The following is a 23,672-nucleotide window of genomic DNA, read 5'->3' as shown; positions in this document are numbered from 1 at the left end:
CAGTTGTAGTGAATGTGACGACATTTATAAAGAAGTATAAGGAAGATCATGATCACCCGTGTCCCAAAGACCTCACTCTTCCCCACAAGAAAAACTGTTAAGTTTTGTTACTTACGATCTTTTTTTCTTTGCATCTAACGAATAATGCTAGTTGTAGGTTTTTGGATGTTAATTTGCTTGTATTTTCTTTCTTTCTTTCTTTCTTTCTTTCTTTCTTTCTTTCTTTCTTTCTTTCTTTCTTTCTTTCTTTCCTTTCTTTCCTTTTTTTGTAAGTGATGCCTAAGATTTGGGCCTGAGATTTGGTTAAGATCATTACCGTCCACTACGTCATTGTTTCCAAGGGAAAGGTTGCAGAGTATGAGTGCTCAGGAAGATCTGGGGGGCTTCCTCTCATGGGTTTGGCATCTGTAAGGTGGTTGGCAAGATCAAACTCTTATTTCCTCGCTACTCCTCCCCTTACCTCCAGGGCAACAACAAACAACATACCTTGGGATGGGTATGGGAGGAACTTTCCATTAATGATACGTGATTTCTTTGTAATATTTTTATTGTTAATATTAGGTAGCTATCATAATAATGCATTGATAAAATATTATCTTTGATTCCTATGGCAGCTCTTTGAGATCAGAAGAGCTTATTCTCCCCAATTTACAAAATAGGAATCCGAAAAAAACCCCAAAAACCAAAAACAAACAAAAAACAAAATAGGAATCCGAAGCTCAGAGGGCAGATGAATTGCCAGAGGTCACCAAACCCATGGGGCCCAAAATTAGAACTTAGGCATTCTGGCTCTAGGAGAGTAATGTTTTTATTGAACAATGATGACTTTAAGACCAGTTTCCCTCCCATTTAGGTCAATTTTTTGAATACTTAAATATTACGTTTAAAGAAATAAGATGATTGGGTTATTGTTATTGTTCAAGGTTTTAAAATTCAAAAACCAACAATATGTAGATTTGAGAAGACACAGTTATTTGTGTGATTTTCAAAAACACATTAGAAATCAGGTATACAAATGTACAATGGCCAAACCATATAGAAAAACAGAACTCTGACCCACAAGCCACAGCCTAAGAAACCAACCCATTATCTATAGGAACCGCCCAGGGAGCTGATGTGCTGTAAGTCAGACTTGTAGGAAGTCGGCCTGATCTAGGAGCAAACAACTGCCCTAGAAGCAAACAATAACCCCCATGACAATTGGCCAGGACTTGATTAATAGCTGAGTGGTCTCCACTTCCAGCTTAAGACCAACCAGAGAAGGTTCAGTCTGCTAGCCAATCACCTAGCATGTCCCACTTCTAGTTAGCTGGGCCAACAGCCCCCAGGTGGGGCACACCTGGCGCCTCCCCTCTCTTCCACTGCAAGCTCTGCCCCCCTGTGAATCTCTGCCAAAATGCAAGTGATGGCAGCTGACTCCCTGGCTATAGCAAGCTCTGAATAAATGGCCTTTGCTTGTTCATTTGAGTGGTCTTTATTGACACAAACAAAATAGAGATTCTTTTAAGTACCATTAAAAGAAAGACCTCTACCATGTTTTCATCTCACCAGGGATCTAAAGGCCCAGATGGACTGGATCTCACTGGCTTGGCTGAGCATCTACTGTGTGAAAAACCCTTTTCTAGGTGCTGTGGGGGCTGATGGCTAGCTGGATGGATGGTGGGTGGATGACAAGCAGGTGGATGATGCGTGGAGTTCAAGTCCTTTCCTCCTTGAGACATAGAGGAGACTGGACTCATCATGTTTGAGGTGGAGGAGGGGTGTCAAACCCCGAAGCGAATCAGTGTGGACGCGCCTCTGCTAAGAGGTTAGAGCTGACTCCCTGCGTCAGGAGGGGATGTTTATAAACAAGAGGAAGGCTGTCAGCTGACACGTTTCTCTGGACTGTCCACACTGGTCAGGAGAGCCCAGAAAGGCGAGGAGGAGAGGGCAGGGCCCGCGGAGGGACCCAAGAGGCCAAGGGAGGGGTCGAGAGGGGCAGCACTCAGCGGCGGGCAGAGGGGAGGCCCTGTCCAGAGCTGGCCTCTGTGCGTCTTCTGTGCACCCCCTCTTCACGGCCCTGACCCAAAGGTGCCTCCTCGTTACAGCATCATCCAGCAGCCGACGGCGGGATCCCGGCCAGCCCAGGGTGTCCAGGTCAGAGAGCTGGTGGGTACCAAGTCCGCCCCGAGCCCCGCCCCCTCCCTCTTCCCGGGCGGCGATTGGTGGAGCCCCTCCCGTTGCTATGACAGCACCCGGACGCGGCCAGTGGCTCCCGCTCCAGGCCACGCCCCCCTCCATTCCCGAGTCCCGCCCCCTCCCTCTCCCCGGGCGGCGATTGGTGGAGCCCCTCCCGTTGCTATGACAGCACCCGGACGCGGCCAGTGGCTCCCGCTCCAGGCCACGCCCCCTCTCCATTCCCGAGTCCCGCCCCCTCCCTCTTCCCGAGCAGCGATTGGTGGAGCCCCTCCTGTTGCTATGGCAGCACCCGGACGCGGCCAGTGGCTCCGCCCCGCGCCGGCGGAGGGGGCGGGGCAGGCCGCGTCTCCATGGCGACGGCGGACGCGGCGGTGCAGGCGGCGGGGACCTACAGAGACGCGCTGGTGGCGGCGAGGACCCAGACCCGGGCGAGGCCATGTCGGACCTGGGCTCGGAGGAGCTGGAGGAGGAGGGAGAGAATGATATTGGGGTGAGAGCTGGGTGAGGGGTGGGGGCTCCCCGGGCGCACCCCCGGAGGCCAGTGCGGCCAAAGCAGCGCCCAGTCCTGGAAGCTGGCGGTGAAAGGAGAACAGCTGACGTCTTCTCGCCACATCCCTTGTCGCCGCTGCCTTCCCTCCCGTCTCCTCCCCATCCGCCCTCCCGTGTTCCGAGGCAGCCTCTGGAGCGTCCCCCGCCTGCCATGCCCGCCAGGTGGAGCATCCTCTGCTGCCGCTCCATGCCCGCGGTGTCTGTGGCTGGCAGGGCCACCCCTCCTGCCGGGCGGCGATGAACAGTCATTCCTGCAGCGGAGCTCAGCTCCTCGGGATCAGGGGGACGGAGGACAGCTGCTTGGCCAGCCTTCAAGAGATGCTGAGAAGGTCTCAGCGAACGCTTCCCCAAGGCATGCCCTAGAGGCCTGGAAGGACTAATGCTTCTCTGGGAGCTGAGCCAAGTCGTAGGACTCATCCCCTGTAGACAGACAGTGGCGAGGCGGTGCCGGGTGCACCTTATCCAGTGGTGTGAGCTGGGCGCCGTGTGCACATAAACATGTAATCACAGATGAATCACTCTAGCCCAGAGGGTGCCATTTCTTGGCTGACAGTTGGGAACCCCAGCCATGGTGTGTGTGTGTTCAGGGTACAGAGTTGAGATGGTTTCCGAATTATTATTATTATTATTATTATTATTATTATTATTATTATTATTATTTTATGGTTTCCGAATTAACTGAAAAATCTGTCACCTCTTGCTGTGACCGATGGGTCGGTGCCTGCTGGGGCCTTCTTGGCAGCTCTGTGCGCCCGTCTCCCAGCTTCTGCCCTAGTTACTGCTCAAGACTAGCACCTCTACGAAGCAGAGCCGCCCGGCCGGCGGGCAGAGCCAGAAGCCCGGGATCTGCGTGCTCTCAGGACAGCCAGCCGCTCGTGCTTAAAAAGCAGGACAAACTGCAGTGATTTACACCCCAGAATCCCCTGTGCAACGAGGCCGAGTCTGGGACGTCTCCAGACATTCTCATGCTCCTCTTCCATATCTGTTTCCCCCTCCCATTTATTGATTTCCCGGGGAGCACTTTAAAAAAAAATCACTTGCTCAGGGTCTGCTTCTGGGGGAACCCGACCTACGACATCTGCCCAGGAAGACTTCAAGTTTGTCTCCTAGGATGGCCCTAGTGATTCGTAACTTTTTTGTTGCCCATAAATCCACAGCTGGGGTCGTTTTAAAGGGTTCCCTTCTATTCAGTCACCCCAGTGGCTCAGCATTGGGTGCACTGGGAGGGCTTCTGAGCGAGGGTGGGGGGAAGCTTTTATACATTGTGATTTAGATCTGTAAAGCCACACATTTTTACCTTCTGCTCTGAGCAAGGATTTCTGGGCTAGATCATGCGAGGCAAGGGCAGACCCCAGAAGTGTTTGTTTCCAAAGTCCTAGTGGCATGTTTGAGCCTGTGTTGCAATAAGTCTTTGCAGATCCAACTCCACGTGAAATCATTACTCTGTGCCCCGGCCCTTTTATTATTTATTCTGTGCACTCTGCGCTCACGACGAGGTGCTTGAGGAATGTTTGTTTTGTGAAGGGTAAGGAGAAAAGAGGTGAATTACAAGCTTGTGTTAGGTTCTTTTTTTTTTATTGACCTACTTTTAAGATATGTAATTATTTCTGTCTTACCGTATTAGTCCATGAGTGTTTGAAACTCTCTTGATAAAGAGTTTAAACTTGATAAGGAGATGAGCTAAGTGGAGTTGGGGACTCTTGAGACAACTGAGCCCCGGTGACTCCTCAGTTCCCCCATGTGGCTTCCCCTCCCCCTGACACCTCCTGAGGCTGAAAGCTGTCCTGACATCTCAGGCACCCAGGAATCCAGGAATCCTTGAAGGAAGAGTTGGGTGGGGGGTTTTTTTTGTTTTTTTTTTGTTTTGTTTTTTTGTTTTTTTTTTTTTCATTTGAAGTCCTGGATTACTGGCGGCAGCAACAGGGAGGTATTTGTGTGGCTTGAGACCTATTCCCCCTGCATGTATTACTTCACATCCGTCCCCATAAAGAACACAATTTGGAATGCCTCTCGTTTTCCACAATTTGTTGGCTTCATTTACAATGTGAAGGATTATCATGATAAATTACCAGCTCAGATACCGGAGACAGCGAGTGAGGCTCCCGCCAGTGACAGGCACTAGGTGTGTCCCCTTGGACCAATGCTTCATGTCGCCCAGGTGTGGTTGCCTACCTCACCTGTAAGATGGGGCTGGGGATTGGGAGGGATTCAATGAAATACTCTTTTATGTAAAGATGCTTAAGACATCCTTAGTGACGAATACACAGTAGCTGTAATTATCCCTGTCTCCTCTGCCCAGGAATACGACGGGGAACGGAATGAGGCAGGCGAACGACACGGACACGGGAAGGCAAGACTGCCCAACGGGGACACGTATGAAGGGAACTACGAGCACGGTAAAAGACACGGCCAGGTCAGAATGGTGCCGCCGGGAGGTAGCTTATTCCAGTCAGTGCGCCAGCGGCGAGCACCGCAGGGCTGAGCACGTATCAGGAATGATATGAATCGTATATAATCAATGTATTTCAGGGGATCTACAAATTTAAAAGCGGCGCTCGGTACATCGGAGAGTACGTTAAAAATAAAAAGCATGGTCACGGCACTTTTATATACCCAGATGGATCAAGATACGAAGGTAAAACGTGCTCACAGAGCAGATTTCTGGGCCGTAAAGCTCTTGTTTGGGGACCGAACTTGTCTGTGGATGCTGGGCCGTACGAGGGAGCTCCAAGTTCTCCAGGTTGGTCAGGCACTCTGCAAACACGGGCTGTGCTCCTGTGTTCTCAGGGCTGACGCAGAAACCAGGAAGCCCTGAGACTCACAAATTGGCCCCTGGTGCGGGGGGGGGGGGGATATGACTCTCCCTCGTGAGCCCATATGCTGAGCAGCAAAAGCAAGGGATGCCCTGGGGGAGTGCAGAGCCTCGTGGGGTCAGGAAACAGGTGCTCTGTGGTGCTCCTGCCCTTGAAGCTGATTTTGCTGTTTCTCTCTCTGACCCACCCTCTCTTCATGAACATGCGTGGTTTCTTTAGACTTGGGGGTTCCTTCGTTGAACGCTTCTGGTCGGGGGAGATGTTCGGCCTCGTTAAGCTGGCATTCCTCTGCCTGCCACGATTTCTTGCCTGCCAGTGTCATGTCTCAGGAGGATCGTTGTTCCCTGGTTTCCGAGAATGCCCCCTGCTGTCCCCGCACACCGTCATCGCCCGGTGTGACTGCCGTGCTGGTCTGATCCCCATCAGGGGTGAACCTGGGAGGAGAGACAAGTGGGAAGTGGGTGTGAGGCCACCACACAGAACCATGCAGGGTTCTGTGTTCTGGACTTTTCCTGGGAAGAATTTATCCAGTTTGGGTCAGATTTCCCAGGAGGTCTGTGACTGCAACCCTGGAGCTGTGGTGACAAGAGGTGGCCCCTCCTGCAGGGAGCCTCCCCACTCGCTGGCCCGGCTTTCTGGTCCGCAGATGAGGATGGTACCCTGGGCACCGTGCCTGGCAGGTGGCGAGCGCTCAGGATGGGCTGCCCGGGCAGCGCCGTGGTAGCGTGGCTTCCTGATGAGGACGTGTCCTTCGGGTGCAAGGCGGAGCTGCCTCTCTGGTTGCTAAATGGAAGTGGAACCAAGGAATTGCAAACCAGGTGTACTGCCAGGGTCCGAGGCCCCGGGGGAGGGTGCCAATGCCGTTGCTGTTAAGAGAAGAAGTTGCGGCTCCTTTTCATCGTTCTCAGAGCAATTATTCCAGAAGGAGCACCATCTGCTTTTTAAATGAACTTCAGACAATTTAATTTAGAGTTTGATTTAATGCCTTCCAGACGGTTATGACCCTAATCTCATTGTTGCCATGTTTTATCTTAGTCTAGATGTCAATACAAGCCGAACAACATGTGCATATATATAAAGGATGCAGGGGCAGCCCGGGTGGCTCAGCGGTTTAGCACCTGCCTTCCACCCAGGGTGTGACCCTGGAGTCCCGGGATCGAGTCCCACGTCGGGCTCCCTGCATGGAGCCTGCTTCTCCCTCTGCCTGTGTCTCTGCCTCTCTCTCTCTCTCTCTTTTTCTGTGTCTCTCATGAATGAATAAATAAAATCTTAAAAAAAAAATAAAAAGGATGCTCAGAACAAGGGGTGGAAGGAGTTTTTAACGTGCAGGTTAGCCAACACACAGACCTTTGGAAACAGCCGTGAGTTTTCGCGTCTCCGAGTGGCTCTGTATCTTAAAGGGTGCAGGGTGTGGTCACTACTCAGAGGTTTCTTCTCCCGGGTCAGAAGCCACAATGTTAATTTTAGCTCCCGAGGTGAACCGGAGCTAAAGCTCTAGGTTGACATGAGGCTGACTTCTTTAAAACCCTGTGTTGCCCGGCTGCCATCCTAAGGGACGTGCAGAGTGGTTTCCTGCAGGGTAGCTAATGCGCTCGGCCCCAGCCCGAGGTGTGGGGTGCATTGGTGATCTCCCAGACAGGAGGTGGGCCCGGTGGGGGAGCCCAGGGATGAGCGGACACCCCTGCTGTGAGGGCCCCTTGGGCAGAGGCAGGGAGGCAGGGGTGCTTGGCGGAGCAGGGGATGAGGTTGGAGGGGAGCGGAGGGGGCCAGGCTTCGGAGGGGCATGTGGACCACCTCTGCAGACGGCCAGGTGTGGAGATGGAGGGCCGATGAGGCCTGGGAAAGGAGAGGGAGCACCCCTCTCCAGCACCCCTCTCCCACGTTGGCCCTGTTGCCAGCTGCAAGGGGTGAATGGAGAAGAAGATGTTGAGTAAGGACATTGTGGAGAAATAAGATAATAGGATGGCTTGAAGCTGGCTATTCTGGAAGCTCTCGGGGGCAGGAGCCAAAAGAAGGCATGAACACTTGGCCCTTGGGGGTGCTTGTGAAGAGGGCACGGGGTTGGAGCCAGAGAAACCCAGATTTTTGTTTCGGTCCTGCTGTGCGGCCTTGGGCAATGTGCGTGGGTCCCTCTGGTTTTGGGTGTTGTCTCTGTAAAAATGTGTTGCGGTTATTACGTGTCCCAGCGGAGGTGGCCAGTGCAAAGCCCGTCGCTGTTGGGAACCAGCACGGGGGTGATTCCCCACCAGTGTCAGCTCCCGTCTCTCCGTGTCTATAGCTGACCCAGCAGCGGAGGGAGCCAGCAGGGCAGACAGTGACTAACCTGCATGTTAGTGGAAGAGAGCTTCTTGAAAGAGCATTTCATTTTCTTTTTATTTTTTTATTTTTTAAAGATTTTATTTATTTACTTACTTATTCATTTGAGAAAGAGAGAGAGCCCATGTGCATGAGCGGGGGTGAGAGGGCAGAGGGAGAGGGAGAGAGAGTCCCTCTGCCTTCGGCTCAGGGCGTGACCCCGGGGTCCTGGGATCGAGTCCCTCATCGGGCTCCCTGCAGGGACCCTGCTTCTCACTCTGCCTGCGTCTCTGCTTCTCTCTCTGTGTCTCTCATGAATGAATAAATAAAATCTTTAAAAAAGAAAACAAGAGTCAGATGCTTAACTGACGGAGCCACCCAGATGCCGCAGAGCATTTCATTTTACATGGTCTTTCATCCCCAGAGCTCCAGACCGGGGAGCCCTGGAAGCCCTGGGGACCATGGTGGGGTGAACACCCGTGGGGAGCTTTGTAAGGGGACCGTGCGCCCCTGGGGGAAAACCAACCCGGATCACAACCAACCGACCTGAACAGAAGTGTATGAGGATTTCTCCTGAACAGAAGTGTTAAAAATCCACGTCTGACGTGCCTGCAGCACGCCTCTTCCTTACCTTTCTAGCTCGTAATGGAGTGTCTATCTGACAACAATTTTGCGATGTCCCTTTCTATGGAGAAAATAGAGAATCCTGTCTTTGATCAAAGACATATCAAAATTAGTTTTTAAAAATTATTCACAGTCTAGAAAAGTGTGACAGGGTAATAACTTGTTCTTAGCGGTGCCATGTGATTTTTTAAGGATAGTCGTCAACTTTGGAAACCTCTATCAAGTTTCTTCCATTTGGGAGCTGTAAGATTGGAGGACGCCCTAAGTCTCCTGGTACAGGGATCAACCTTCAAGAATTGACAACATTCACTAAGCAGATTGCTGTTGTCATTACGGTAGAGGTGTTAGGAATTTTATGGTACCTTTGCCAATTCCAGTGTTTCTTAGGAAGCTTGCAGGAGATTAGCAGGACCCTGCGTGGAGGTGCATAGGCAGGGACCGTCAGGGAGGAGTCCAAGCAGAGGCCGTGGTTGGGAACCGTGCGGCGTCCACGTGCGTGGAGCTGGTGTGCAGGTGGGACACCCGGGGCGCCCAGGCCGGGAAGGTGTGCGGGAGCCAGGTGATGAAGTGGGAAATAGTGTGAGCTGTCGGCAAGAGGCTGAGGAGGGATCATCAAGCTTCGAAGTTGTTACTGGATCACTAAACACATGCAAGCAGCAAGGGTATGGGGTAGGGAGACCAAAGCCTGATCTGAATCCTAGCTCTGCCCGTGGCCAACTGTGATGCCCGCTGGTAGCGCGCACAAGTGACTGTGGCCCACCTGCATACACCTGCCCGGACCTGCCCCCAGTGAGCTCTTGACTCAGCTTCCCTTAACCAGCCCTCCCCCCACCAACGCCATGCCTTTGAGCCAGAGGGGCAGGGGGACAGAGGGGAGTCACAGAGGGAGGAGGAAGCAGATGAAGGCCATCTCGTGCCTCTCACCCGGGCCTGCTTTTGTGTCGTCCCTTCCAGGTGAGTGGGCCGATGACCTAAGGCACGGCTATGGTGTGTACTACTACGTCAATAATGATACCTACACTGGAGAGTGGTTTGCTCACCAAAGGTTTGCGTTCTCTCTTCCGTTCTGTAGACCTATTTATGTAATGGGAATAGGATGATGCCTTAGCATGAAGCACAATCATGACAAAAGCCCACTAGCCAGCTTTGCCAGGCAGCTGCACCCCTTCATGGCTTGAAGATGAGCATGCCAGAGGTGACATTGCCAGGCAGGTGCAGACTTGCTGGGACAATACATGGTCCTTGGCTCAAGAGCCCCCATGGCAACGAGCCCACCGAAGAACCCTCCTGGGGACAGGGCCACAGCTCCCAGGAGCACCGCCTCTGACCCCCACACCCTCCGTGGCCCGGCTGATGTGCAGAGAGGCAGTCGCTGTGTGTGGGCACACAGAGCAGGAGCGTGCTCTGGTGGGGCAAAGACAGAGAAGCCAAGTGTAGACACCCTCCATTTAAATGTCTGTCTTACAGACCCGGAAGATTTTCCACTGTGTCGGAACAAAATGCACTCTCCTCTCTGTCTTAACCAGGCACGGGCAAGGCACCTATTTCTACGCAGAGACGGGCAGCAAGTATGTAGGTACCTGGGTGAATGGGCAGCAAGAGGGAGCAGCCGAGCTCATTCACTTGAACCACAGGTACCAGGGCAAGTTCTTGAACAAAAACGTAAGTCAGCGGGAAACAATGTGCGCCAATGAAATGCACGATAGCCTCTCCCCCCAGTCTATGTAAATATGTGAATGAGGAATACCAAAAATCCAGAGAACCGCCCCCCCAAATACAGAGGGTGGGCAGCCATGAGTCTCCCCAGGTCTCTGATGCTGGCAAAGGGCGGCGTGTAGGGCACTTGCTTCTCTTCTCCGCATGTCAGCGACATCCCCACCCTCCCTGGGCTGCCATCCATCCCGTTGCTATAACGTGGGGGCATCCTGCCTCTCATAGGTGCTCCTCGTCGTAGGTAGATCGGCCGTGAAACATCTGCGGTTGAGCATGTGTGTGTTTGGACTTTCTTTGCCCTGGGAGGCATGGGGCTGGGGCCCTGGGGAGGCCGACCCACGAGCTTCTTGCTGCAGGCCTGCCCACCCACCCTGGGCGTGGGCTTGGGTGTCACGGTGTCCAGTCCGCGGTGCCCACGATTGGTCATTTCTGTGTGGCGGGCTCTACGGCTGTGCCAAGTCCTGCCGGGATGCAGAGAAGCCCTGCATAACTCAGCCCCACCTCGCTGGCACTCCTCGTGGCTTCGAGCTGGGGTTGGGCAGAAACTTCCCCTGAAGAGTTTGACGAGCAAATTAGAGGCTTTAGGAGGTGACATGGAGGGGGGGGCTTGGGTAGCTCAGTGGGTTAAGCCTCCGACTCCTGGTTTTGGCTCAGGTTGTGACCTCAGGGTCGTGTGCTCAGCTGTCTCTCCCTCTGCCCCTCCTCCACTTTCACTCTCTCTCTCTTAAATAAATAAATAAATAAATAAATATTAAAAAAAAAACAAAACAAAACCCAAGTTGGCATAGCGAATTTTGAACTGATCTAATGAAGTCGCCTCAGACTCTCTTAAAACTCAGTTTCCATTTATGTAGAATTCATGCCCCAATTAACAGATTCTACTCTCAAGTCTTTGTAAAGCAGCACATCCCCCACCCCCAAATCTATAAATTGCACGTGTAATTCCCAGCAAAATTCTCCTGGGGAGCTGTGTGGAGGGAAAGAGAATTTGGCAAAAGTGAATCTGGAAGCACCGATGAAGGCGGCGAGCCTACACTAACCTAGTTCTGCGAGTTAGTGAAAGCTATGCACATGACACGCAGGTACAGTTGACCCCTGAAGAAGGCAGGGGTCAGGGGCGCTGACCCCCGGGCAAAGATCCACAAGGGATTTTGACTCCCCTGAAACTTAACTGCTGACGGCATGCCGTCGACTGGAAGCCTTACTGATCACATAAAGAGTCGATTCACACATGCTCTGTATGTTATGGGTATCACACACGTTATTCTTACAATAAAATAAGCCACATACTTTGTATATGTATTATATGCTGAACTCTTATAATAAAGTAAGCTAGAGGAAAGGAAATGTCATTAAGAAAATCATAAGGAAGCCGAGTACCTGGGAGCTCAGGGGTTTAGGCGTCTGCCTTCGGCTCAGGTCATGATCCCAGGGTCCTGGGATCGAGTCCTGCATCGGGCTCCCTGCTCAGCGGGGAGCCTACTTCTCCCTCTCTGTCTGCCCACCCCCCAGCTCGTGCTCTCTCTCTCTGTCAAATAAATTAATAAAATCTTTAAAAAAATTATGAAAAAAAAGAGAAAATCATAAGGAAGAGAAAATAAATTCACAGCACTGGTCTGTATTTATTGAAAAAAAAAATCTGCCTATAAGTGGACCTGTGCAGTGTAGACCGGAGCTGTTGAAGGGTCGGCTGTCTCCAGGCACCCGGCCCTCCACCGCCCACCTGAGCTCCAGCCTTCCCTTCTCCCCCTGCTTCTTCCCCGCCGTGGCGTGTGACCCCGCCACGTTCTTCTGTGCAGCACGTCTGCACACACATGCAGCACGGGGCTTGTCACTATGTAAATAGGATCACGTTACATCAGGATATGAAAACACAGAGACACCTATCTTTTTGCGCATTTGGAATATTTACGTAGGTTAGATATCGCAATTGCTGAGTCTACAAATATTGACATTTTGAATCATGATTGCTATTGCCAACTGCCCTAAGAAGCCGTGCCAGTTCACATTCTGGCCAATAGACTCCGAGAGCCTCTGTTATACATTCTGCAACGTTGTACATCACTAGTCTTTAATTTTTTTTGCGAATCCAATGGATAAAAAAAAAAAAGCCTGGTTTTAGTGTGCATTTCCTGATTCCTAGTGAAGTCCAGCATCTTTACACACTTGTGCTACTGGTTTGACTTTCTTCCTCAGGGAATTGCCTTTTCAAATCCTTACCGACAAGTTGTTAAAAGACACTTTAAATAAAGCTTGATAATTAAAACTGAGATACCAGGATGGAGAAATACAGATCAGTGAAGCAGATTAGAAAGTCTAGGGACAGATTCACATGCATACGGTGACTCAGCTCCTGAAAAGGGGAGAAGTCGAGGAGTGATGTTCAGACAACTTGATAGCCGTTTTGGGAGAAAAATGAAGTCAGCATTCGTTGTCCATCATTAGATGAAGACACGCACTAGAGGGAGTAAAAGTTTAGATGTAAAAAAAAAAAAAATTACAGATAAAATGCTCATTAACTTTAAAATGAGGAAAGAAAGAGGACTTTATTTTTTTCAATTATTATTTATTCAATTATTTATTTATTATTTCAATTATTTATTTATTATTATTATTATTTTTGAAAGAGGACTTTCTAAACAGAAGCGTAAAGGAAAACCCAATAGATTTGGGTTGTTTTATTTAGATAAAAAAATCTATATTTTTTAATCTAAAATATCATATTGGGTCATTTGGGTTATTATTTTTAGATAAAAATAATACCTTGTAGATTAGAACACGTTATAAAGAAAATTTAAGACATAAATGACCAATGGGGTTAGGATATTTGTAACGTTACGTATAAATGTATAAAGCACTTGCGTCAATCAATGATTTAGTAGCTTAAAGATGTGACTTAATGATGAGATCCTGTTTTTCATATTTTTTAAAAAATGTAAAGATAGGACAAAATGTTAATGCCCAGGAAAGACAAGGGTTTGAATACAAGGGGCTCTTAAGTGATGTTGTGGGAAGGAAAATTATTAGAGCCTCATTGTCATCAATACATAAAAAAAGAGTGTGACTATATATTTTGTGTACACATTGTGTGTTTGTGTATGTGCCAGAAATTCCACCTGTGAAAACTTCCCTGAGGAAAATCTCACAAGTGTACATAAGAGGGGACTCCGAATGTGTCTCCTGCAGGGGTCTTGGTCAAAGAATAACACCAGCACACCGAATATTAATGATAGTAAATGGGTAAAATAGATTATAACTCTCAAATGAGAGAAAATACCAGGCTGACAGATTGGTATCATGTACAATGATTTGCAAATATGGGAATTCATTTATGCCACGTTTCTAAGTAAAAATAGAGTGTATGAGTCAGTGTACGTAATTATGGTCCAACCTTTTTTTTTTAAAAAAAGATTTTATTTGTTTACTCATGAGAGACACAGAGAGAGGCAGAGACAGACACAGGCAGAGGGAGAAGCAGGCTCCCTGCAGGGAGCCCAATGTGGGACTCAATCCCAGGACCTCAGGGTCATGGCCCTGAAGGCAGAGGCCCAACTGCTGAGCCACCCAGGTGTCCCATGGTCAAACTTTTATTTAGAAAAATCTATATACTAGAAATAAGGAATAAGGTCTTAAAGAATATGTCACAATATTTTTTTTTTAAAAGATTTTACTTCTTTGTGTATTTATTTAGAGTGTGGTGGCGAGGGGCAGAGGGAGAAAGAGAGAATCTCAAGCAGACTTCCCGTGAGCACGGAGCTGGGGGGGTGGGGCCCGATCCCATGACCCCGAGATCACGACCTGAGCCAGAGTCACGAGTCAGACACTTAACCGACCGAGCCATCCGGGTGCCCCAAGACCATGTCACAGTATTATTAGCACTCCTGTCTAGCTTGTTAGCCTGTGGGTGACATTTTTGTAATGAACGCATCCTTTTTATTGAGATAAAACTAAAGCTTAAATAACAAACCAAACAGGCCCTATACTTGGCAATTCCATCAGCTGTTGGTTCCTAAAAGCTTTCTTTAACACACATGGTATGTCCCCCTTCCCTGACCCTGGGCAGGTGTTTCTGGAGGTGACATCTCCGCAGCATTTTGCGCGCTCCGTTGGGGTGGGGAACGCAAGGAGTGACGCGCTGCTTGGCTTCTCTTTGCTCGTAGCCTGTCGGCCCTGGAAAGTACGTGTTTGACATCGGATGTGAACAGCATGGGGAGTACCGCCTCACGGACGTGGTGAGTGGCGGGGCGACAGGCGGTTCCCTGTATCCGTGGGTCGGAGGGCTGCCTGGGATGTCGAGCCCCCCGATCCGAGGTCACACGGCTCTCGGCAGCCTCCCTGCCGTCATCCTCCTGTGCGCGCGGGCCGTAGTTTAGACCTGGATTTCCAGAACTAAACGGTATCGTTCACGGTTGCTGCTGGAGCCTACACGTAGCTTCGGCCAAGAGGAGCCAGCTGGCCCCGAGTCGGAGGGCTCTGGGCGGCGTCCAGCTCTGGAATCGGCGGCTGTGGTGCCACCAGGTTTGTCCAGCAACAGCGCTTTAGGTGTGCGGCTTGCGCTGTGCGTGTTTTTTTTGCCTTTTTGTTCCAGCATGTGACGTCAACGTGAATACTCGCTCGGTGCTTCCCGGTTAGTATGAAGGGATCCCGATCTGCAGGCGATGGAGTGAAATAGCTCAGCACCCTCTGCCTCCCCCGGGCCTCCCCGGGCACCTCCTCCCAGGACACCCCCAGGCCCAGGCCTGCCCTCCGCCCCTCCTTTCCTGCTCCCCGTCCTCTTGCATTCCTTTGGTCGCTCTGCCAGGGGCCCCCTGTTCCCCGAAACAGCCTGTGATTCCCCGAGGTCCTCCTCCTCTGCCGTGGCCAGAATGGCCCGTGGGCTCCCGGTGGCCTGTCCCCTGGCCTTATGCCGCCCGCTTGTCTGCACCGTCCCTTCGGACCAGCTGCCGTGGACTGTGGCGAGGGTCGGTTTCTTAGCTAGCTACCCAATTTGAAGTGGCCAAATGCTTGACTCTGTCGCTAAAAATAGGCCCACCCCACCCCCCAGGATCGTTTCTGCCCGGATCCCGGGACGTGTAGTCTGAGTGAGAGGGGCTCCCAGAGGCCATGCATCTGGAGGAATTTGATGGGTCTCCCCCGCTCGGGTGACTGCTCCCCGCATTCCCCCTCGGGAGGGCTCCGCACACATAGTTGGGAACCGCAAACACGGTCGACTGCTGCGTTTTTAGATTGTGACAGCGCCTAGGGAGTCCTTGCTGGGCTCTCCCTGGGGCTGGCACGCCCCTACTGGGCCCTGAAGCAACCTGCTGGCTACACTTATTACACTTCCCCCACCCCACCCCCCAAATCTGGCCATTAGGGTCTCGTTAGAGATTGAGCTGCTATTGTGATTTGTGAAGTGACAAGAGCTAAAACAGCAGAGTAGTGGGCAGTTTTAGTCTGACCTGGGCCAAGTTCTTAGAAGTGAGTGTTTCGGGATGCAGGGGAGAGAGTAGAAAGAACATCCTGACACCTAAGGGGGGAATATGGCCATAAGCCCCCAGCACTGCTCCCGTTCAGGAATGAGCCTGCGAAGCACCACATACCCTAAGGACCTAGTTCTGAGCACTGGTGCTTTCCGGGAGGACAACCGGGGTCGTGCTACGCAGATATACCGAGGGTCACACGCACAGAGGAAGTGAGACGGCAGGTGGTCGGGGGGCGGTTCTCCAGGTGTGGTCCTGGGCCTGCAGCTTCCACAGCACCGGGGCACTGGCTAGAAGTGATAGGCCCCCCCGCCCGACATCCAGACGCAGGAGCTCAGACCTGTGTTTCCACAAGTCCCCCGGGGGCTCTGCTGCGGTCCTAGGGCACTGGTGTCCCCTCGTGGGGGACGGAGCTCAGAAACTTTGAAACCGAGTCATCTATTTCTAAGTGACTCAGTGGAAGTAATAGGTGGGTCTCTGTCACTGTCGGACATATGATCCTCGACGTGACAGTGACATCTTCCTTATTTGTGGGATTGATGTTCAGATCTTTGGAATTTGGGGACAGTTATGAGATTGGGGATTAGGCCCCTATGCTGGGCCAAATGGGCACGTGCCGGCTGCTGGCTGTTGCCGAAGTTAGACTCTTACGAAAGATCCCCCAGTTAGAGGTGATCGACTCTCACTCTGCTTTTGTGGGATCTCGTCTTCCCCCCATAATCGTTGATTCTAGGGCGTTAGTTTCCAGGCCCTTCTAAGCTACATGGCCATCCTAGGATGTTTTCAGCCCTTTCTTCAGACCTGGAAAACATGACTGAGCAACTGAAAGCCACACGCAGCCTTGGTCACTGCTTAATGGCTCCAGAAGGCTGGGGATGTCAAGCCTGGATGCCGTTCACGGCATGAGCGGGAGCGCGTGGGTGCCGCGCGGCGATGCCCGTCCGCGCCTCCTCTTGGTGCTCAAAGACACACCTTCAAGCCCAGATCACACCAGGGACAGCTGACAACTGGGCTGTCACAGTGCCCGAATGTCCCCTCGCTGTGAACATCCCGCGCCGAGATGTTGGTAATTTGACACACATGTTGGTAATTTGACATTTTTAAACTTAAAATAGGAAAGAGGAGAAGAGGAGGAGGAGGAAGAGACGACGATGATGACTCTGGTTCCAAAATGGAAAGCCACCAAAATCACGGAACTGGCTCTGTGGACCCCGACCCTCCCTGAGGAGCATCCACCTGCAGAGGCACCTGGCCCAGAAGAGGTTCTAGGAGCCGAGGGTATGGGCGCTTCTGGGGTATGGGGCACTTCTGAGGTGGGGTGCTGGGCATTTTCTCTTTGTGGGCCGCTAGTAGGTAGGGCTCTGGGAATTAGACTCTGGGCCTGTTTTGTGTGCAGGATATTGTCAGGGTCGGTTGCGGGGGGGCCCTAGGGAGGGGGTCAGAGCCTCGGGGAGGGGGGTGGAAGGAGGGGTGGGCAGTGGGACTGACTGGTTGATGGACAACCTTATTGGTCCCATGGGAAGCCCTGCAGCTAAAAGCCCGCTCACCTTGGTCAGTGATGGGCTGTGGGCGTAAGTTGGGGCCAGGGCTCAGAGCAGCCTGGTGACAAGTCCTTCCTAAGACGTGGCGGTAGCTCTCCATCCCCATCCCACTGGGCCTCCTGAGACGTAGCCCAGGCTCCATGGAGTCCTTGCATCGTGAGTGATTGAAAGCCAACTCAAACTGGCTCAAGTGAAATAATGCTAACTTATTGGGGTTCCTCCAGCTGGAGAGGTCGGGGTGGAGACAGCCCCAGGCAGGGCAGGGTCAGGCCTCGGCTCTCCGGTCTCTGCATGTGGGCATTCCTTCCCTTTGGAGAGCAATGCTCTTCGACTTTATGCAGTAGAGCTGCCCCACCTGAACCCGTCGCCGAGCCAGGGGACAGCTCTCCAGATCTGGGCTGGACTGGGTGACTTCAAGCAGGGAAGGTGGTCCCCGGAGGGAGGCCTATCAGCAGGAGGGAGGGGCGCTGGCAGTGAGGAAGCAGCCGCCGGAGACCCAGGCCTGCGGGCTACGTGATAGCAGTTCCCGTGGCTTCATCGCAGGTGACGGGGAGCTCATGGAGGAGGGCCAGGCTCTGGCGGACATTTCCGAAGGGGAGACTGACTCCTTGAGGCCTGGGGAGGATGACGGAGATTCCACCAGGGAGGACAGCCGGGAGTACGGCCGGGACGATTACCGATATGACACCACCGACCAGGGTGAGCACGCAAGGGCCGGGGCGGGAGGCAGGTGCACACTGGGAAGGGCTCTTGGATTCTCCTGCCTTTGTCCTCGGCCTCCTTGGACCGTCCCAGGGACTGGGACGAGATCTCAGGGGCTGGCTGAGGACTTGCATGGGGCTGTGGGGATGTTGCTGTCTCAGGCCCTCCGACAAACCCCTTGACTGTAGCGGGGACAACTTGCTGCCCCGCGTGGCCTCTCTCTTCCTGTCATGTGCTAATTATTTCCATTTTTACCAAAAGAACAGCCTCAGGCTGCAGTCTCACTAGAGATTTATAACATGCCTTTTTTTTTTTTTAACCTGATTTTACCATGGTCAGATCACAGGAGTATGATTAGAGGTTAGAGGCCAGCGGTGCTGGGAATCAGCCCCTGTTAAGTGGGCTTGAATGTACCATTAATCTAGAAGCCTCTGCACCTGCAGGTCACAGGCCAGGGATTGACCTTCTGTCTGCTTGGGGCTTCAGGTTCCTAGAATCTTCTAAAACCTTCCAAGTGCTGTGGGTACCACAAGGAAGTTCGGAGAGGGCTTTCTTCTTGAAACCCAGTTTCTTACGTCTGGTTTAAGGCTGGTATCTTGGTGGTGAGGGAACCAGTGGTCTGGGAACAGCTGGCTCCAGACAGTGGTTGCTGGGTCAGGGACCCCGTGCCACTTGGTTTGTCTCTATTGCAAATTAAGAGCAAATCTCTTGTTTGAAGGTTCGTACTCAGCATTGTTTTGAAGATAATATCTGAAATAATCAACTCCTGTAAAACAGGTTTCAAACTAAATGCTTTAGGTGCACATAGAATTATGGTTTTGTTGGCCAGTGGTTCTGACTACCCTAGTGGTGCAGCGCAGAAACTCGTGCCGGGAGCTGGGTGGCCTGTGGCTGAGAGCGCAGGGGCCAGACACCAGGCTTTCCCGTTAGCACCCGGATGGCCTCTTTCTCATACTCCCTGCATCCTGCTTCTGTATCATGTGCCCTGAGATCCGTGAGGATGGAGGATGCCTGCATCTGCAGAGCATTTAAATGGCACACGAATGCTCCATACGTGGAGGCGTTGGCTGAGGCGGGGCACTTCCGACAGGTGGAGCTGTGCTTGCCTGGCTGGGGGGAATTGGGAGGCACCAAGGGCCTGATGGGAAGTGAGTGGAGAATCAGTGACTTGACTGCGGTGTGCCTGCTGTGTGCCCACTGTGTTCCTGCTGTGTGCCCACTATGTGCCTGCTGTATGAGCACTATGTGCCTGCTGTGTGTTTGCTGTGTGACTACTATGTGACTGCTGTGTGCCTGCTGTGTGGCCACTGTGTGCCTGCTGTGTGCTCACTACGTGTGTGCCTGGTGACCACTATGTGCCCACTGTGTACCTGCTGTGTGAGCGCTATGTGCCTGCTGTGTGACCACTATGTGCCTGCTGTGTGCCTGCTGTGTGAGTACAGTGTGCCTGCTGTGTGCCCACTATGTGCCTGCTGTATGAGCATTATGTGCCTGCTGTGTGACCACTATGTGACTGCTGTGTGCCTGTTGTGTGCCTGCTGTGTGACTGTTGCTGACTGCTGTGTATAGGAAGGTGCAAGGAGCAACTGGGGCAGCAGCAGAGGTATTTCTGAGAGGACATACCTCAGGCGAGTTGCAAGGCTGGAGTGGTGCGAAGGGAGCAACCAGAGGGAAATCCCCCCAGGGGAGAGTGCAAGTCTGAGGACAGGGTGGGGTATGGGGAGCAGGGCAGGTCACTTGGCCAAGAAAGTGAGGAGATAAACCTCTTTCTGATGGACTTTTCTTTGAGGGCTCACCATGGCATTGGACTTGACCCTGAGTGCAGTGAAGGGGGCCAGTGGGGATGGGTGCCTGGGGGCCAGGCAGGCAGGAGGCAGGGGCTCCCTCGGGAGGTGAGGCCTTAGCACCCAGAAGCCATAGGGGTGGGAGCAGAAGGAGGGGACAGGCAGGAGCAGTACTGAGGATGAGAGTCTCTGGGGCCTGGCTGGGAAACTGGGCCGAGTCCACGCCCTCAGGACCAGCTGGCACCTGAGCTGCGGACTCGTGATTCAGCCCCGGGCAAAGGGGCGTTTCCTTTAGCTCCCGGGCTGTGTCCTTGGGGGACACTTGGCTCTGTCTGGAGACTTGGGGGCTGGGCAGGGCAGTGGGCAGAGGGGAGGGACAGTGCTACTGGCACCTTCCAGGTAGGCGCCAACATGTCAGAGTGCCTTAAATGAAAAACGGGCCTAAGTAAACAGTGGGCCTGGGTAGCAAACATCGCATGAGAATCACAAAAACTCAAGATTTAACAGGATTCCTATATTATGTCTGAGGTTCACCCTACTGATCTCTTTTCATCGCCAGCAGTGAGAGCTACAGAGTTTGCTTCACAAGAAAAAAATAACTCTGAATTTCATGATACTTTTGAGATAGTGTCTTATCAGAACGTAGCCAGTCCCTGCCTTTCTTTTCGTTGACGCGAGGGCCGCCCGGTGACGCCTCGCGTTTGTAAAGCTGGTCCTATTTGGACAGCGTGTGCAGGCAAAGGTGCTTACTGAGCTCACTCTCACGCGAATATCCTCAGCAGTTTCTTCGGAGAAAGCTTCTGCTTTGTTTGTTGCTGGTGTCGCAGGATTTGTGACCCCTTAGCCCCGGGGTTCTTGGTCACATCACTTCAGAGAATGAAGGGGTAGACGGGACGAAGAGTGCTGGGCAGCAAAGCAAAGTTTATTGAGCAAGTGTATAAAGCTCCCGGAGAGGGAAGGGGACCCGAGAGAGTTGCCCTTGGAGTTCCTAAGTTGAGGGGTGTTCATGAGCTCTTTTGAGGAGCTATCTCAAACATCAGGGTGTGCTGAGTCGTACCTACCTAAGCTAATGTCCATGTGCTTATGGTTTTATTATTATTATTATTATTATTATTATTATTATTATTTTGCTACGTTTGGGGGCTTAGGTCTTAATTGCCCCTTACCTGTGATATTGACAAATGATTTGTGGTTAATTGTCTTATTTTAGGACTTTTGCAGAAGTCACTTCTGCAAAGGCTGCAGAACAGAATGCTAGTCTGGTCCCGTCTAAGCTACAAAATAGGATGTCGGTGCCGTTTTATCTTAGCTGTCCTGACTCCGTATTTTCTTGTTGGGGACCCTGGCCCTGACTCCCTGACTGCCCAACGAACTCCTAACTCTGGTACCAAAGAAAAACTACGAAAGTCTGTATAAGATAAAATTTAATGTTGTATTTTTTGGCCCCATAAGTGCTTAGTATTTATAATATTATTCATTGCAAAAGATTTGTTAGCACACAGAATTTCAAAAGAGAAAATTCTGGAATATACTCATGGTTCTTTTCTCCCCTTAGGCATTGTTAGTTTTGAAGAAGAGGAAAGTAAACAATCAGAGCTGCCAGAGTGAGGTGAAGGAAGCGGGAATAATAGGAGATCGTATCACAAAAACGCTCTGTTATTTGGCTAGTTTATGCTAATCCATTATTATTCTTTCTTTTTAGTTGTTAAGTAGTGTATGATATGAATAAATTTCTTCCTCATCCTTTGTTTATGGATGAGCCTCTGTGGGTTCCTTAAGCTGGAAGTCTCCAGGTTATTCGGCTGTGGTTGTGCAGCCCTGTTTTCTCCTGGGATAAAGAAAGAGGTCACGTACCCCCGTACCCCCAACTCTGCGGGAGGTGGCTCATGGGAGTGGCCTTTTGGCTGTGCTGGTAGAGTAACTACTCACTAAAGCTTCTCTCAAATCTGCCTCGAGAGAGCTACAAAGACACCCAGAAAGTAATTCTGTTTTTAATGTGCACAGAACACAGCAAGGTAGGTAGACTTTGGGTGGGGCACCTGCGGGGGCTCAGTTGGTTGAGTATCTGACTCTTGATTTCAGTTCAGGTCATGATCTCAGGGTCGTGGAACCGAACCTCACGTAAGGCTCTATGCTCAGTATGGAGTCTGCTTATCCCTCTGCTCCTCCCTCCCCAGCTCTCTCTCTTTCTCTCTCTCTCTCTCTGGAAGGAAGGAAGGAAGGAAGGAAGGAAGGAAGGAAAGAAGAAAGGAAGTCTTAAAAAAATAAACTTTAGGCTTGGGCAAAAAACCATCAGCTGCTATTGGAGGGGGCGCTCCTGCCCATTCCTTTGGCTTCAACATCCTAGCGTGGATTTCAGGGGTCCCTGCAGATGGTTGAGGGGCAGGGCTACCCAAGGCATGGCTCTGCTCTGGGGTGCACACCCTTCAGGTCCCCCGATGGGTGGGGGGCTGACGCCTAGTCCACACCCACACTGTCTGGGTCCCTCCTGGCTCTCCCAGCACCACTGTGAAGCCACACACTTCTGGAAGAGCCCCTTCCCACGTCTCCCATCTCCCCAGCTTCACATCACCCATCCTCCTCCATCCCCAGAGTCACTTGGAGGGCGGTGTCTTCAGTTCACGCAAAATGCTCTCTGTAGTTGACATGCCCAGCACCATACTCTGCATCTGGTCATTAGGTCCCCAAACATGGGCCCCCTTTAAGAACAATGCGTTATGATCCAGGCCTCTGTACAAAAACGCACAGAGCATTATGAATATAAAATTGCATTAAGACACTCTTTTAGAACTAGAAATTCCAAAAAAAATTTCACACTAAAAAAAAAAAAAAGCTGGCAAATCCACAGATAGCACATGTAGAAAACTATTAGAATATTGATATTCTAACACTTGTACTTTTTTTTTGTCAGCATACTCTTGCCTCTTCCTATGACAATTTTGCAAGATTTCCCATAGGGAGGGGATCCCTGAGTGGCTCAGGGGTTTAGAGCTGCCTTCAGCCCGGGGCATGATCCTAGAGACCCAGGATCGAGTCCCACATCAGGCTCCCTGCGTGGAGCCTGCTTCTCCCTCTGCCTGTGTCTCTGCCTCTCTCTTTCTCTGTGTGTGTGTGTGTCTCCCATGAATAAATAAATAACATCTTTAAAAAATAAAGATTTCCCATAGGGAGATTAGTGAGGTCATCACAGCTGTTCCTTTAGTGTGGATTATAATTACTGACCTTCGAGGGGGATAAAGCATTGACCTTCACATCCCACATCTCGGGGCTCATGAAACTGCCTCAGGATTGTGCACCACCAACATACAGTCTGATAAAATCCTATTGTGTGTGATTTGCACCAATATTGTACATGCTGCATCATCACGTTCCGGACAGGAGAGACTCCAACTTTATGTGTCTGGTGATTGAAGTAATATGCACAGAATAGAGCCTGGAGCTGTGCTCCTCAAACTTCAAACCTCGTTCCTCCACTCCCACAGATGTGGGGCTGGCCCCACGGGACAAAGGGAGATGGAGGTCTGACCATACTTAACTTACTTCACCATACTTACGTGTCGGAAGGCTGGGCAAGTCACCAAAATGGGTGGCAGGAGTATTTCTGGGAGCTATTTCCAGAGCAGGTGGCAAGAACTGAGTTACATGTGGAAGTTACTACAAACCAGGAACATACATATATTCTGGAAACCCACACGGTCAAACCCATGCCCAACTCAACTGACAAGGCACGGCCTTGGCGTGTTCCAAAAGTACCATCTCAGGACCCTTGGTGAAGACTAGAACTCTGTCTAGACTCTGTTCTATACATACATACACATAAGAAGGTTTAACTTATAACCCAGGCACCGTAAGAGATTAGCAATAGTAACTAATAACCACGTGGAACAATTATAACAACATAGCATGAGGAAAGTTGCGTGAATGTGGTCTCTGTCGCACGTAATATCTTACTGCACTGAGCTCACCCTTCTTGTGACGGCGGGAGATAATAAGATGCCCGTGCGTCGGGGC

At 51.3% G+C, this 23,672-nt stretch overlaps 1 protein-coding gene across 5 annotated transcripts in view; it reads left to right on the top strand.

Moving 5' to 3' along the window:
- The first annotated feature begins 2,539 nt into the window (after nt 1–2,539).
- The window catches only part of RSPH1 (radial spoke head component 1), a 39,321-nt gene continuing 18,188 nt past the window's right edge, over nt 2,540–23,672 (top strand). For 4 of the 5 annotated variants that reach the window (XM_072807080.1, XM_072807079.1, XM_072807076.1 and 1 more), the window contains exons 1-8: nt 2,540–2,668; nt 5,027–5,140; nt 5,257–5,362; nt 9,414–9,504; nt 9,986–10,121; nt 14,333–14,404; nt 16,750–16,912; nt 17,719–17,874. In XM_072807080.1, the coding sequence (XP_072663181.1) occupies nt 2,615–2,668; nt 5,027–5,140; nt 5,257–5,362; nt 9,414–9,504; nt 9,986–10,121; nt 14,333–14,404; nt 16,750–16,912; nt 17,719–17,874 (892 nt within the window). In that variant the 5' untranslated portion in view covers nt 2,540–2,614. Of the gene's footprint in view, nt 2,669–5,026; nt 5,141–5,256; nt 5,363–9,413; nt 9,505–9,985; nt 10,122–14,332; nt 14,405–16,749; nt 16,913–17,718; nt 17,875–21,216; nt 21,408–23,672 lie in introns of those variants that run through there. The other variant, XM_072807077.1, reaches the window with a different exon arrangement.

Source organism: Canis lupus, chromosome 30, assembly GCF_048164855.1.
Source record: "Canis lupus baileyi chromosome 30, mCanLup2.hap1, whole genome shotgun sequence".
NCBI classification, from domain to species: Eukaryota; Metazoa; Chordata; class Mammalia; order Carnivora; family Canidae; genus Canis; species Canis lupus.
The sequence above is the reverse complement of the archived record's forward strand: the minus strand, read 5'-3'. Positions and strand labels throughout refer to the sequence as shown.